This window comes from Oncorhynchus nerka, linkage group LG24 (genome assembly GCF_034236695.1).
Source record: "Oncorhynchus nerka isolate Pitt River linkage group LG24, Oner_Uvic_2.0, whole genome shotgun sequence".
NCBI classification, from domain to species: Eukaryota; Metazoa; Chordata; class Actinopteri; order Salmoniformes; family Salmonidae; genus Oncorhynchus; species Oncorhynchus nerka.
Window position 1 is genome coordinate 58,379,728 of NC_088419.1, and position 12,917 is coordinate 58,392,644.

The 12,917-nt window shown below is 43.4% G+C and overlaps 1 protein-coding gene across 1 annotated transcript in view; it reads left to right on the forward strand.

Moving 5' to 3' along the window:
* Positions 1-576: 576 nt before the first annotated feature.
* The window catches only part of LOC115108289 (potassium/sodium hyperpolarization-activated cyclic nucleotide-gated channel 2-like), a 71,457-nt gene continuing 59,116 nt past the window's right edge, over positions 577-12,917 (forward strand). Inside the window, exons 1-3 of the mRNA XM_029632441.2 lie at positions 577-1,587; positions 7,039-7,462; positions 9,574-9,735. Of these exons, the coding sequence (XP_029488301.1) occupies positions 701-1,587; positions 7,039-7,462; positions 9,574-9,735 (1,473 nt within the window). The 5' untranslated portion in view covers positions 577-700. The remainder of the gene's footprint in view (positions 1,588-7,038; positions 7,463-9,573; positions 9,736-12,917) is intronic.

Genomic DNA, 12,917 nt, shown 5'->3' on the forward strand with positions numbered 1-12,917 from the left:
ATAGTCCAAACCGATATAGACTCACTGTACAATATTACATCAGTAGGCCTACACATCCAAATCATTGTGAGAAGATTCGACACCAGAGGGTGCCATTTAATCATCAGTGGACGAACCATTGTGATTCTATGTGGCATGGTTGACGTAGCCTATCAAGGTGTCTTGAATAAATCGACATCTGGACTGGTGAATATTGTAGCCTATATTGGCACATATTCCATTTCTCAGGTGAAGTAATCCACCAGTATTATTTGGGGATTACACATGCGTCCTATGCATAAAATTGAGTAAATTTGCCAATGTGCTTATCGATTGACCTTTCAAGGCTACTATTGCATTTGAATGTTTCACAAACTATTTGTATTGAAAATACAATATTCAAAACAGAAAATATTTCACGCTTGTATTACTTTTTTACCATCTTTCTTTAGTCCACCATGCTGTCATCTCACATTGGAAACTTCCCTTGGATGTCATTCGTGAGGAGGAGAGGAGGGCTCTGAGGTTATAGGTAATAGGACGGGCTCTCCGTTTCACTGTGATATGAAACGAGTAGCCTGATTGCAGCCATAGCAACGCCACTGGTGCTGTATCCTAAAGTGGTTTCCACTGGATACAATAGGCTGGGGCTGCTTTGAACTCGTCGCCGCCCAGCCACGCAAAGGTTCCGAAGGCGCGCACTCTATTCTTAGGCGCTGTCATGGACGAGGCTGAGGATGGAGAAGATGAGTCCAAATTCCAGCAGCCTTTATTGTGCGGAACCGGCTCCGTTGGTGGCGGAGGCGATAGGAACGGTCTAAGTTTGAAGATGAAGCAATTTACGCCAGGAGGGGGAGCATCATCAACAGCGCGCAAGAACTCCAACAATGAGCTGTGGTTCATGCAAGGCGAAGAGTCCGCACCTTGTGCTCCTACAGGCGCCACAAGCTGTGCTCTGTTATGCCAGGGAGATGCTACTGCCCGTGGCGGCTCATACTATAGGGCTGGAGGGGACTTAGCCCCAGGGTCATCGGTAACCGTGTTGGCTACTTGTTGGACAGGTGAAGGCACTACCGGTGTGATATGCAACAACAACGGAGATTGCAGAAGGGACCCCAACATTTCAGGGAGCCTGTCCTCCATCGTCTCTAGGCAGGGGAAACAGACCGGTGGAATAGTTGCAGCGGACAACGGGAAAAGGCCAACTAGATGTAATTCCAGAGTCGCCAGCATGGACGGTTCGATCACCTCAGTACAGGGGCAAGGGCCCGAGGTGGCCGGGGCCACAACTACTGGTAATGAGAAAAAGGACTCCAGAGTTTCCTTCTCAAGTGCCCCTAATAGAAAAGCATCGTCCTCTGTGCAGAACCAACAGAACAGGAATTCTCTCGCATTTTTTAAATCGGAGGATGGACCCCAGATTGTGCCAGATGATGGGGAACCGCAGGACAATCGGACTTATATGCAGCGCCAATTTAGTTCCATGCTTCAGCCTGGAGTTAATAAATTTTCCCTGCGTATGTTTGGGAGCCAAAAAGCGGTGGAAAAGGAACAAGAGCGCGTCCAATCGGCCGGTAATTGGATTATTCATCCATACAGCGATTTCAGGTATGGGTTGAGTGAAGTGCCACTCTGAGGTGGGCGCAAATTGTTAATGTGATCTATGTGCTAAACAATTTACCCAATAAGTAACTTGAATATAAATTAACAACCAATTTGATATTAAGCATTGGAAGTAGTTTATGAGTTGTTAAATTATAAGATTTGTTGACATCCATTTTGACGTTTGCTGTCAGTGCGGTCTGCTGATTTTCATGAGTAATGCATTGCCACTAAATGTCAAATTAGGCGACATATATTGGGAGAACAACACCGAATGTAAAAGCTGAAAAGGTATGTTGCACATTCTCATCATTGCGCAGTTTTGACATATTGGGGTCGAAAGACCTATTCCATGGAAAATACTTGATTTAGGGATGAGAGTTGCGTTGCTGAAACCTCTGTAGTTTAAAGGAAAGGCCTATTTATGTCTCGCGATTTCCATTGAGGACGCGTGTGTAAAACAGCTGACCACAAAGGCCTTGTTGTTGGTGAAGTTACTTGGCAAACATATACCGCATGAAATCAATCTAAAACACCCAACGCAGTTGATAAAATGTGTCCCAGGTTATCACCTTTATGAAATATTACATGCGCTTTTTTATTAAGCTCTTAATGGTAGCCTATTAGAAAGCGTTTGTCTCAGATTCCCTAATAGTATAGTCATATTTCAAGCAGGGATGGGCAACTTTGATGGGGGTGGGGGCCACACCAAAAAATCTGAGCTCATCATGAGAAATGTTTGCTGTTTTTAAAATGATATCTGAGTGAGACTAACAAAATCAATGGTGGGGGCCGCCATTAATTCGACGATGATAACAAGCTTAGATAACTGGCTTCTAAATTAATTTAGCAATATTTGTTTGTTTAGCTGACATGGGCTAATTGACTGACTGTAAAAACTGCTGATGCACGGCCAAATCTCTGAATTGCACCTTGTGTAGTTTACTACTCGAAATCGCAACAGTAAATTGAGACACTGACCGAGTTCTTTAAAAAAAAATATATATATATTCAAGGGTTTCTTAATTTTGACTATTTTCTACATTGTATAATAGTGAAGACATCAAAACTATGAAATAACACATGAATCATGTAGCATCCAAAAAAAGCTTTAAACAAATCAAAATATATTTGAGATTCTTCAAAGAAGCCACCCATTGCCTTGATGACGGCTTTGCACACGCTTGGCATTCTAGCAACCAGCTTCACTTGGAATGCTTTTTTCAACAGACTTGAAGGAGTTCCCACATATTAACAGCACTTGTTGGCTGTTACTTGGTGTCCTTTAGTAGTGGTTTCTTTGCAGCAATTCGACCATGAAGGCCTGATTCACTCAGTCTCCTCTGAACAGTTGATGTTGAGATGTCTGTTACTTGAACTCTGTGAAGCATTTATTTGGTCTGTAATTTCTGAGTCTGGTAACTCGAATGAACTTATCCTCTGCAGCAAAGCTAACTCTGGGTCTTCCTTTCCTGTGGCGGTCCTCGTGAGAGACAGTTTCATCATAGCGCTTGATGGTTTTTGCGACTGCTCTTGTGGCCTGATTGACTGACCTTCATGTCTTAAAGCAGGGGTGGGCAACTCCAGTCCTTGAGGGCCTGATTGGTGTCACACTTTTCTCCATCCCTAGCAAACACAGCTGATTAATCGAACTGCATTCTAAACTGAAGATCATGATTAGGTCATTATTGGAGTCAGGTGTGTTAGATGTGGTTGGGGCAAAACATTGACACCAATCAGGCCCTCGAGGACTGGAATTGCCCAGACCTGTCTTAAAGTAATGAGGGTGTTGCTTATTTGAGCTGTTCTTGACCTAATATGGACTTGGTCTTTTACCAAATCTTCTGTATACCACACAGAAGATCTATACCACATCTTCTATATGCCACCCAGAATATCTATACCACATCTTCTATATACCACCCAGAATATCTATACCACATCTTCTGTATACCACCCAGAAGATCTATACCACATCTTCTGTATACCACCCCTACCTTGTCACAACACAACTGATTTGCTAAAACGCAATAAGAAGGAAAGAAATTCCACAAATTAACTTTTAACAAGGCACACCTGTTAATTGAAATGCATTCAGGTGACTACCTCAAGAAGCTGGTTGAGAGAATGCCAAGAGTGTGCAAAGCTGTCATCAAGGCAAATGGTGGCTACTTGGAAGAATCTCAAATGTAAAATATAACTTGATTTGTTTAACACTTTTTTTTGGTTACTACATGATTCTGTATGTGCTATTTCATGTCTTCCCTATTATTCTACAATAATAGTAAAAAATAAAGAAAAACCCTTGAATGAGTAGGTATGTCCAAACTTTTGACTGGTATTGTATATCTTTTTTGGGGGGGTGGGGGGACTGATCTGAGGGCCTTCAAAAGGGGGTGTGTGGGCTGCCAGTTGCCCATCCCTGGATTACATTATCATACACAGACATCTGATATTGTTTTGTCACATAACTTGGTCAAACATGTTTCATATTTATTTTGTCAATGCTTATTCATAAAATATGAATGTTACATGAATGGAACTGTGCATGACTCTTGACAGGATATTATTCCATGCAAATATATTCATATTAGATTTCATATTGAAAATACTAAATGCACCAATCTAGTTTGATCTTTTGGATTTCGTTATGGGTAGGTGTCGGTGTTAATTTAATACTCTGTAATTAAAATCGGGAACAATTTCTTTCATGAATGCAAAATCAGCTTGAGCTATCTCACTGTAGCTGCTTCGTCCCTATCCCTCACTATTCTCCTCCCATTTCCTCACATCGCTCCACAATAGATTCCCATAAACATTTAGGCTTTTCCCCCGAAATCAGACGCTTCGGTCTTAGACAGACTCTCCCTCGTATTGGTGACAGCTATTTTAAGCCGACTGGTAATCAATTTCATTACGTGCACGTGTAATTATAAGAGGCACCATGATTTTTTATTAAGTCAATTCCAGGTCTTGATGTCAAGAAAGAGTCAAGGTATCATCTCTCTTCTAGGGTTAAGATTGGAGTGGTTTTTAAAGTGAACGATGAATTGTGTTATTAAGCAGCACCCCGTCCCATTGCTCCCTCTTTCCGAAACATGACCTTTTAGAGAAACAAACAGGGACGTACACTGACCCAATACTCAGTAATACAAATGTGAAGTAGTACTGTTATGTATGTTTGTTATATGGAAACCTGCTCGTCGAACATCTCATTCCAAAATCATGGGCATTAATTATTAATATGGAGTTGATCCTGCCTTTGCTGCTATAACAGCCTCCATTCTTCTGGGAAGGCTTTCCACTAGATGTTGGAATATTGCTGCGGGGACAAGCTTCCATTCAGCCGCAAGACTGTTAGTGAGGTCGGGCACTGATGTTGGGCGATTAGGCCTGGCTCGCAATTGGCGTTCCAATTCATCCCAAAGGTGTTCGACGGGATTTAGGTCAGGGCTCTGTGCAAGCCAGTCAAGTTCTTCCACATGGATCTCAACAAACCATTTCTGTATGGACCTCGCTTTGGGCATGGGGGAATTGTCATGCTGAAACAGGACACAAATGGCTTCACCAAACTGTTGCCACAAAGTTGGAAGCACAGAATCATCTAGAATGTTATTGTATGCTATAGCGTTAAGATTTCATTTCACTGGAACTAAGGGGCCTTGCCCGAACCATAAAAAACAGCCCGGCATTCAAAACTGTCAACATGACAGCATACTGTCACATACTGTGCGTTTAGACAGAGAGTGATTTTTAGGCCTATTTCACAACCATTAACTTCTCCGATACAGTAAATTTGAGCAATTTGCAAACTTCACGGCAACATTTAGGGCATTTTTGTTATGTAGCCTACTGTAGCAATTTCTCGTTGGAAGGATGATCACTCACTCAGTGGAGTCATCAATGTCCGTTTCCGATCAGGCAGGATCATTCAATCAAGACATGACTCAGCGTCCCACCTATCAGTTACACTCTTTCCAAGCATTACCTTGGGTTGATTAGACAGCATTATTGATAGCCACTGATATTACACTAGGTGCACAATTCAATATGTATTTTCAGTTGAGCTCTTCAATATTAATCAATCTCTTACCTCACACATGTTATTGTCAAGTGTAACATTCCATATGCAAAATTCCATAAACTTGTAGTGTAACTATCTTACATAACCTGGCAGTCACAATAATTCAAATATACCGATATAGGCCTACTATTCTGGTTTCACCTATGCCACCCTTTGTCCTTGTAGCAAGGATTTAGAATCAATTCACCATCCAGCTGTACCCTCATATTACCCTCTTCCCCCATCGCCTCCCCTCCTGTCCTTGACATGACCTTGTCATGCATGAGCAGGAGGATGGACTTGATTTCTGACAGGTTGCAGTGATATGACTGTTGATTGTTAACTGTTTTGCGGTAGACTATGCCACCAGCCTTGTTGTGTGTGTGTGTGTGTGTGTGTGTGTGTGAGCTTGCATGCACATGTTTGCTTGACTCTGTGCGTGTGTGTGTGTTATTGTCAGTGTGCCCCTGTCTGACAGAGGGTGTTGTGAGATGTGGACAGTAGAGAGCAGGCTGCAGTAAGTCGAGAGGGTACTTGTCAGAGTGATAAAGCAACATCAGCGACTTTTAGTGATTAGAGGGAAAAAAATCCATACAGTTACATGTCGTGATATTATTTTTGGATGATACCATATTGATATTTGTCTCCATGTATCGTTTATTTATTTGTGCCACTGTAGGTAGCATCAGCTTGTACTAGTCGACTGTACCTGCATCCAAACACCAGTACTTTTCCTTCATAGCTTGTTCTCCATCTTTAAAAAAAAAAATAGGGAGCCAATTTCTTTTCAGCACTTATATTTCCCGGACTGATCATAACTCATTTTCTCACGCTCTCTCTTGTCTCTGCAGCAGACATATAGTGAGAATATGTTTGGAACATCAAATCGCAATAAATGTAGAATCGTGATTCGTGAGAATGGTGGGAGTCGTGAGAATCGCAGTACATACAGTATCTTATCAGCTCCTCGGTATAGTGATAATGTATTGCGACGTTCCTGGCCATTCCCTACTACTTGCATGTGATATGCACAGCAAACAGAAAATAAGAACATTTGCTCATAATGAAAACAGTGATACTACATTTTCTACTTGAACTAGTACTCATCATACCCTAGTCACTTACTGTACTGTTATTGTAGTATTCTTACTAAGTAAAAGCACCTGTCAATTGGTCCCGCATAGATTATGTGATGACAGGAAGCCCTGTCTCCGAGGATCTTCCCTCGCGACAAGACCATTCCCCAAACGATTTAATAAAATGTTATATTGCATTCTTTGTTTTTAATTTAGTTAAGCCTGTACTCGATTGAACAGGAGTTGAAGTTCAGGTGTCCCGAGTTCTTCCACCATAACTGTCTCTCAGTCCCCTAACCTCCTTCTCCTGCCCTCTAGGTTCTACTGGGATTTCACCATGCTGATGTTCATGGTGGGCAACCTCATCATCATCCCCGTTGGGATCACCTTCTTCAAGGACGAGACCACCGCGCCCTGGATCATCTTCAACGTGGTCTCTGACACCTTCTTCCTCATGGACCTGGTCCTCAACTTCCGCACAGGCATTGTATTTGAGGACAACACCGAGATCATCCTGGACCCCAGGAAGATCAAGAGGACGTACCTGAAGACCTGGTTCTTGGTGGACTTTGTCTCCTCCATCCCTGTGGATTATATCTTCCTGATCGTTGAGAAGGGGATCGACTCTGAGTTGTATAAAACGGCCAGAGCCCTGAGGATCCTACGCTTTACCAAGATCCTCAGTCTGCTGAGGCTGCTCAGGCTGTCCAGGCTAATCCGCTACATCCACCAATGGGAAGAGGTAAACTGGGCTCTAGAACTTACTTTGACCTAACATAGCAGGCGTGAAAAAAATGCCTGAAACTAGATCTCCTACATACTAGTCTTGAGGAGAAGAAAAATAACTGGGGAGGTTCTCTTCTGCACTGTTCAACTAATCCATTACATGTGGAGGAGGTTGTTGATGACTCGGCAGAGTCTAACTTTGACCAGTGGCAGGAGGAGATGGGATTGGCAATGTGTTTCTAGAATTTACAATGAGAGGCTACATACTATGGGTTAAGTACTTGCATCGACCAATGGAAAGAGGGGGTAGGCCGCAATAATACTCCTATGATACAAAGGCAGCAGTAGAAATAATAAGCTATTTTAGTTTGTCAAATCAGGGCAAGTACAGAAGGGAGTCAGATATGAACATCATCAGCCCAACCTACTTCAGAGTAATGTCCTTCCAATAATAGGCTAGTCTCACACTATCACAGGCCTTCAACACTGTTTTTTCTCTGTATCTGTAGTGATATACATCAGCAGGATGCTGAGATTCACAGCCTTGCTTTCTCAGTGACTGTGTTGGCCAGTTAGCCTCATCATCACAACATTTGGCTGTGGTGTGCAGCCAATCACAGTGGCCTGTTTTACCCTGATGTGACTGGATGTGTAAAGCTGTGCTGGCCAAACAGAGGGGAGGATGGCCATACATACATTTATGCCCCTTCTGTGCTAGCTAAGATATTCCAGAAGAGGCTCTGAGCTGACCCAAGTCTGATGACTCATTTGTGTGTGTTCTGTACTCTACTTAATGGGACAATTATTTTCTTGATTCCAGAGTGGTAATTTGAGCCAGACACAACCCCCTAATTATTGAATCAACCCCTTGCGTAACCGAGTGCCTCTCACCCACTGCTCAGCTCTGCTCTGCACAGGGCAGCTGCTCACCTCATCTGGAGCATGAGAGGGCCAGTTAGACAAGTCACCGAATAAAGGAGGAGCCTGAACTGCAATATTTTTCACAGCTGTTGTCATACAGTGACTTCATTTTCTTAGAGAGCAATGTGCTCATCAAGATGTACCTGGGAACACGGTCTTCTTTACTACTGCATGTAGCTGACAGCTGTTTGGAGCACTCCTCTGATACCCTATCTAGACCCACGTATTCCCTGAGTGTCATCCCCTCTGCATTGGGCTGTTTGTGTGTACGTGCTTGTTAGTTTGTGTTCTAGGTGCTAGACAGGATGCAGCAGTAAAAACACTGAGGCTTTCTGGGAATAGGAAGCTTGTATCAACCTCTTCCATTTGCAGTCACGTCCAGACTGAGTGGATGTTACCTTTCTCATGAGCTGGGCTGGCCAGGCAGCAGTGCACTAGGCACTCTGGGATTGCGTTGTGGGTTCAGGAGGACTTTCACTTAGCATGCTCTCATTTCTGATTCCCATCTAGAGCATTATGATTGAATCAGAATCCTTAAACAATTACATTTTAATTGAATTGATACAGTATTTCCATATTAGTGGCTGTGGAACTGTTGTGTAACTGTTGTGTAATGTGTTAGAGTGGATTGCGTAATGCTTTGTCCTGTGTTTCTATTTGTGTAATGGGCTGCAGGCCATAAGGTTCTTGTTACATCTACGCTATGTGCCCTGGCCCTTCCGGCCAACTGACAGTGACACATGTTACATGTCATAGTTCTGCTAGTTAGCTGAAGACTTAGTTTTAGCCCATGATTGGATCCTAATCAAAATGCAAGGCCTTCAAGTGTTTTCCCCTCCTGTTTCTTGCGGGCAGTGAGTCTGATAGCAGAAGCATGAAGGGGTGAGTTGAGAGATGGCGAGCAACTGCCTGTGAGGGCACCGCGATACACTAAATGCACCAATCTGAGCCCTCTGACCTTAATGGTGTAAGACAAGCCATTGCATTTATGTAGGTGTGTGTGTACGCTGCAGGTAAATTGTCCATAAACAGATACAGAAATAGCTGTACAGGCACCGTGAAAATAACCCAATACCACCCAAACTCAGTAATACAGGGATTTTGTGTTCATTGGCTATGTTAACAGGCTAAGTCCATGTGAAATGGTGAATGAATGAGGTGTGTAACACACCACTTACTCCTCTCTCTCTGACCCTCTCGTGACAGATCTTCCATATGACCTATGACCTGGCCAGTGCAGTGATGCGTATCTTCAACCTGATTGGTATGATGCTGCTGCTGTGTCACTGGGATGGCTGTTTGCAGTTCCTGGTTCCCATGCTGCAGGACTTCCCCCAGGACTGTTGGGTCTCTCTCAACAAGATGGTGGTAAGTGCTGCTTAATACACACTCTAGAGTGTAGTTCGGTCCGGTTCTCTAGGGGCCAATTCCTGGACACCAGACTGGACTACCGGGCAGACGTTTGGTATTTTACGTAAATATTTGCATTTCCAATAAGTCTTATATGTTACATTTTGTATGGTTACTTAAGACAGAAACGATCAGAGGGACGTTTGACCGTGACCGTCTAGCGTGTTCTAGACGTGTCAGGGACAACTGTAGCATTTGAGCTAATCCATATTCTAACCTTAACCCGATTCATCTAACTTTTTTACTTCATTTTCTGAACCTTTGTCATTTTAGTTCCCCTGACTTTTTACATATATTATCCTAACCTTTGTTGATATTTATCCACCAATGCAAATTCTCCCTGTAATTCTCCTTTGTTGTTACCATGCAACAAGCAACTTGGTTTCAGAGAAGAACGTATAATACTATACGTCCTTTAATTCGTATGATATATGTATATATTGTACGACCGCTATTCCATTCGTAATGTAACCTAACGTAGTGTAATGTTTCATACTAAATGGAGGGGAACAGATTTACATTCCAAATCTACCGAATTGCCCTGAGGCTAGGCTGCGGACACAGATGAAGCCTATTCCTGGACTAAAAACACTTTCAGTGGTGATTCTCCACGGAGCATGCTTTATAGTCCAGGAGTAAGCTTAATCTAGGTCCGGAAAATCAACCATTCAAGTGCTGCCGTGAAGGAGTATTTCCTACCTCAAAAGAGGTCTGAGGTAGACGCTCATCCAAAATACCAGTGCTGGGAAAAGCAAGAATCCCAAGGCACAGACCGTATTAGAGTGAATATATTGTCTTTACTGAGACAAAAATATTAATGGACCAACAGGTGTTTCCTAACCAGCTCCTGCTAAGAATGACACACTCACCCAGGCCTGCAGTAAACAAGCAATTATAGTAGTACTCAAGAGGCTTGGTGAAGGTTTGTTCTAGTCTCAGGCTCTCTCTAGTCTCAGGCCCGGACCCCAATCATTCAGCACACGACGCTTTCTCGCTGTCAGAAAGGAAGATAAAAAGGCCCTGTCATTCTTCCTCGGCACTCCGTTCCTTTTCTTTGCTCTGATGTCTGTGGACTCACAGATGATTCGTTGCTTGTGTCCACCTGCAGACTCCTCATAGAGAGAGGAGGCTGACAACACTACAGAGAGAATAAAGACAGAAGACGTGAACAAGAGGGGACACGTTGCAGCAGCACACCGGTCTTCTCCTTCTCTTTCTCCACATATCATAGTGCTAGCAATCCATCAGCCATAAATCTCTGGCTGAGTGCTCACAGACAAATGTATTTTGAACAGGCTGAGGGCTAGCATGACTGAGGATCAACATAGATGCACCTGACTCAGAGATTCAACACATTGCTCGGTTCTGAGGTCCTTGATGATCTTCTTGGCTTTCATTTGACACTGGGTGCCATGGATGTCCTGGAGGGCAGTGTGTCCCCGGTGATGCATTGGGTTGAACCAGCCCGACAGGATGCTCTCAATGGTGCATCTGTAGAAGTTTGTGAGGGTCTTAGGGGCCAAGCTGTTGCACCTTCTTCATCACACTGTCTGTGTATGTTCCCGCTGGCATCTAGCCCCCTCTGGCCTATACAACCCCTCCCATCTGGGAACAAAGTCTTTCTGGGGTCTGGGGCCATACTGAGTTAAAAAGGCATTTTTCATCTCTTTGTCCAATAAATTGCAGTGATCCGATGTGTTTAAACCTGTGTGTATGCCTGCATTCCTGTGTATTTGATGAGCAACGTGCCTCTCCTGTGCCCTCCTCTGGGGTTGAGGAATAGAGTTCACCTGAAACGGAGGAGCTTTAGCAGACCGGTGGTGTGACTGACTGGGACTCCCGTACAGCTGAGAGAGTAGCTGGCAGCCCCAAAACCACCACCCCAGGTCTTCAGGACCTTTACTGCCATGCCATTACAACTAACAGCCATGCCATAAGCACTGTCATGCCATAAGCACTATCTAACAACACAGGAGACACATTTATGTTCTACAAGCATAGAGTAACCTGCAACCTGTTGAGTTGCCTTAATGATATTGCTGTGCTGTAACATAAAACTCCAATGGGTAAAAACACATGCTTCTGCACATGCTGATTCCAAGTCCAAATAAGAAAGTATTGAGACATGTCCACGTGAAAACAAATAGTTCAGGCAGGAACTAAAAGAACCACCCAAGCCACAGCCTGTTCATCCTGCTACCATGTAGAAGACGGGGACAGTACAGGTGCATCAAAGCTGGGAATGACAGACTGAGAAATAGCTTCTATCTCCAGTCAATCAGACTGTTAAACAGTCACCACTAGCCGGCCTCCGCCCAGGATCCTGTCCTGAACCTTACTGTTCTAGTCGGCTACCACCCAGCACTCTACCCTGCACCTTAGAGACTGCTGCACAGAGTCATTGGGAAAGGGGGATACCTAGACAGTTGTACAAATTAATGCCTTCAACTGAAATGCGTAAGACACAATTAACCCAACTCCTCTGAATCAAAGAGGTGTGGGGGGCATTGCCTTAATCGACATCCACGCCTTCGGTGCCCGGGGAACAGTGGGTTAACTGCCTTGCTCAGGGGCAGAATATCAGATTTATATCTTGTCAGCTCGGGGATTCGATCCAGCAACCTTTCGGTGGTCACTTTAATAATTTTTACATCCTATTTCACCAAATGTGTATGTACAGTACCAGTTAAAAGTTTTCCTTTATTTTGACTATTTTCTACATTGTAGAATAATAGTGAAGACATCAACACTATGAAATAACGCATGGAAAAATTTAGTAACCAAAAAAGTGTTAAACAAATCAAAATATATTTTGTATTTGAGATTCTTCAAATAGCCACACGTTGCCTCGATGACAGCTTTGCACACTCTTGGCATTCTCTCTCAACCAGCTTCATGAGGTAGTCACCTGGAATGCATTTCAATTAACAGGTGTGCCTTGTTAAATGTTCATTTGTGGAATTTCTTTCCTTCTTAATGCGTTTGAGCCAATCAGTTGTGTTGTGACAAGGTAGGGGTGGTATACAGAAGACAGCTCTATTTGGTAAAAGACTAAGTCCATATTATGGCAAGAACAGCTCAAATAAGCAAAGAACATCATTACTTTAAGACATGAAGGTCAGTCAATCCATAAAATGTCT